The sequence below is a fragment of the Coregonus lavaretus genome (genome assembly GCF_964263955.1).
Source record: "Coregonus lavaretus genome assembly, chromosome: 13".
NCBI classification, from domain to species: domain Eukaryota; kingdom Metazoa; phylum Chordata; class Actinopteri; order Salmoniformes; family Salmonidae; genus Coregonus; species Coregonus lavaretus.
This window is the reverse complement of record NC_140000.1, coordinates 30,212,110-30,215,620: the sequence shown is the minus strand read 5'-3', so window position 1 is coordinate 30,215,620 and position 3,511 is coordinate 30,212,110. Positions and strand designations below refer to the sequence as shown.

Here is a 3,511-nt window from a genome sequence, read left to right as displayed (position 1 = left end):
TATTCAGCAATGTGAGTAAGAGTTAGGCCAGACAAAGGACAAGGAGAACTGTCTACAGACAACTGAGAAACCAAGATAAAGAGGCCTCCCAATTTAGGGAGGAGAGAAACTGTTATGAAACATGGTGCAGAATATTGTGAGAACGGCGATAACTGAGGAATGCAGGGAGTAGGCTATGATAAGAAAGTGTGTATGTATGTGTGTGTGTGTGCATGTGTGTGTGTGTGTATGTATGTGTGTATGCATGTGTGTATATGTGTGTGTGTGTGTGTGAACTGATGGTCAGGAGAGCAGTTTTAGAGTGGAAAACTACAGCCCGCCTACAGAGGGGAGGGATATTTTGTATGACGTATGAGTATAAAAGATGGACTCTGAAATTGTGATGGCAGAATTCTCAATGAATAAATATCTCTGACTATGCAGACCGGGACTCTGTCCGTTACTTAAATCCCAAAAGACTTACAACCTTTTGGGAGACACACAGAGACACTGAAATAGTTTGTTAAATAATTCACATAACAGTAATCCAAAGGATAGTCCACAGAGAAACCCCCCAAATATATAAGTAGGCCTTAGAAATAGCCTTCCAAACGTTGGTCCTTATAAGCAATAGTCCACACAGGAAATGTACACTGAGTGTACAAAACATTAGGACATAGACTGACCAGGTGAATCCAGGTGAAAGCTATGATCCCTTATCGGAGTTCCTGTGCAAGAAGGCTTACCAGCTAGCTAACCTGAAAAAATGTCCACCATATCTGCTGCCAGCGTCGAGCCCATTGCAATTGAGGGCACGGAGAAGAAACCACTGAAACCCTGTTGTGCATGCCCAGAGACTAAGAAAGTTAGGGATGCATGCATCATTGAGAAGGGCGAAGATAGTTGCACAGATCTCATCGAGGCACATAAGGATTGTATGAGGGCGCTTGGATTCAAGATTTAATATAACTTTATATAATGAGTAATTGTGTGTCGTTGCTGGCTGGCTGTCTTGAAGGGACCTGGGATATTCCTTGTTTATATTTATACCTCAACATGAAAGGAAGATGTGATCGCTGCAAAGATGATCATGATGGAAGATATGTTCCACTGAGTGACATGTGTTTTTAATGCTCTGGATTTCAGAATTATGTGAATGTTCTGCTGATTTGAATGTCATAAATATCCTATGCAATTTGACTTGAGTACTTGATTTTATATGGCAGGATGAAACTCAATTGAATGAATTGTAAAGGTAGAAAGTGTTAAGGATGCAATATTGTCCTAATTTCATGCTGAACCATAGACATAACTATACATGAGAAAAGGCTGACTATACTTCCTGTCACTCTGCAAAAACTTCCTGGTTTGAAGGTCCTTTTGATGTTCTCCTAACTGTTCGAGGCTGACTGGGACAACTGCTCTCTCTGTGTTATGTTAAGTAGCTGGTCTGCTTTCTGTCTGTAGCTCTACTCCTTGGGTTTCAATTCCAAACATGGTTATCCTTCTAGGGGTCTCTCTCCCCTCTCCCCCTCTCGCTCTCTCTGTGCTGCCAACTGTGAGCTCTCTAGAGCAAGCAAATGGGTGAGGGGAAATAGAAAGAAAATCTAGAGCCCGACACAGCAAAACATTGAAGGGACAAGAGGGAGGGAGAGACGCACAATGTGAGAAATCTATTCCAATCGTGGTTATGGTGTAATAACCGAATAAAGACGAATCGTGTACTCCAGCTGTATGTAAGAGCCCAACAGGGAACATTATTTTTGCAATGTTTTCTCAGTTTTTACTGAACTTTTGAGGAATAGGCCAACTCCAGTGACAACAGTTCAGTCTCACTGATAAAGCAACAGAAACTTCAAGCTTGAGTGGAGGACAAACTTTTTCTACGAGCTTTGACCTCTGGTAGCTTTTTTTAACTTATGGAACAACTAGACATTTGGTTTGGAATAACAGCCTCCCTTACCATGTGTGCAGACAACTCCACCCTGTTGGAGGCGGTTCTCTACGGCCATCCACCATGCGATGGCTGGACCAACAACACAGAGGGGGCCTTCTACCACCTGGGCAACACCGTCTTGTTCCTGGGGTACATGGGAGGCAGCGGCGCCTATGGCTGCCTGTTCATATTTGGTTTCCAGATGCTTGCCTTCACCTGCCTGGCCCTGTGGGGCTGGATGACCATGTGTGGGGTGGACGTGTTTTCCTGGAACTTGCTACTGCTGGTGGCCTGTGTGCTCCAGATCTGCCACCTCATATACAGGCTGCAACAGGATGGCCTGACCAGCGAGGAGCTGTCGGCCCTCTACTCAGCCGTCTACCGGCCCATGGACGTTCCCGTACAGGTGTTCAAAGACATTGTGGGTGCCTGTGAGAACAAAGTGCTGCCACTAGGGGTAGTGGAGATGTACGCGTGGAGGGCAAGACACCCATCGAGTGAGGGAAAAGTGATCCGTGTGTCTCTGGATGGACAGTTCCTCCATTACATCTTCCCCCACAAGTTCATGGACTCTCCTGAGTGGGAGTCTCTCCAACCCAATGAAGAGGGGAACTTTCAGATGACCCTGACGGCGGAGATGGACTGCCGCTACATCTCATGGCGCCGGCGCCGCCTTTACATGCTTCTGTCCAAGGAACGCTACATTACCCACCTCTTCTCTGTCATGCTGGGCAGCGACATCGCCGACAAGCTCTACTCACTCAACGACAAGCTCTTCGCCAAGAGCGGCGTGCGCCTCAACATCCGCCTGCCCAGCCTCTACCAGGTCCTGGCCCCCTCCTCCCCAGGCAACGAGGGGGAGGTCTGTAACGGCAGTGGTAGTGGGAGTGCCAGGGACCAGGTAGCCCCAGTGAAGCAGATAGAGCATGGCGTTTGCAACGCCAGGGTTGTGGGTTAGTTTCCCACAGGGGGTATGAAAAAAAAGAAAATAATGTAAGTCGCTCTGGATAAGAGCGTCTGCTAAATGACGTAAAATGTAAATGTAAATGTCACCTGTTAAATCCACTTCAATCAGTGTAGATGAAAGGGAGGAGACCAGCAGGAGACAGGTTAAAGAGGTAAAAATCTAAAATGTGGACCTTCTTGTTGAAATACTATAGCAATCTTAGTTCAGCACCTAGCAATCTAATCAAGATATGTTTGCTTCTTGGGTAGGCTAAAAGAGGCCTAGTTCAGCCATAATCTGAAAGGAAGTTGTTTATCTATATACTGAAAGCTTGAGGGCATTATGGTTTCTATACGTTTCCTATAATCTTGAACACATTTAGCCCTGTTTCTATGAGCACTGTGCATTATCGACTGAGTGTTAACGATTTTAGCTCAAACACTAAAAGGACAGCCTTTGTGACTATTGCTCTATTCATACACCATTTTTGTTTTTACATTTTAGTCATTTTAGCAGACGCTCTTATCCAGAGCTACTTACAGTTAGTGAATGCATACATTTCTCTATTTTTTTTTATACACCATCATTCATACATTGAGTCCTTGAGAACAATTAGACTACAGCCTACAGTAGATGAAAATAAAATGGTT

General features: G+C 45.0%; 2 protein-coding genes across 2 annotated transcripts; both read left to right on the top strand.

The window, feature by feature from the left end:
• The first annotated feature begins 706 nt into the window (after nucleotides 1–706).
• Nucleotides 707–1,179, top strand: LOC311139112 (cytochrome c oxidase copper chaperone-like). The gene has a single exon (XM_084174002.1). It carries the CDS (start codon nucleotides 746–748, stop codon nucleotides 941–943), a length of 198 nt encoding a protein of 65 aa, XP_084030128.1. The 5' UTR covers nucleotides 707–745; the 3' UTR covers nucleotides 944–1,179.
• A 764-nt stretch (nucleotides 1,180–1,943) lies between these two features.
• Nucleotides 1,944–2,873, top strand: LOC311140017 (popeye domain-containing 2-like; the record flags this gene model as incomplete). Its single annotated transcript, XM_084174991.1, has 1 exon — nucleotides 1,944–2,873. One exon carries the CDS (start codon nucleotides 1,944–1,946, stop codon nucleotides 2,871–2,873), a length of 930 nt encoding a protein of 309 aa, XP_084031117.1.
• Between the last annotated feature and the right edge of the window lie 638 nt (nucleotides 2,874–3,511).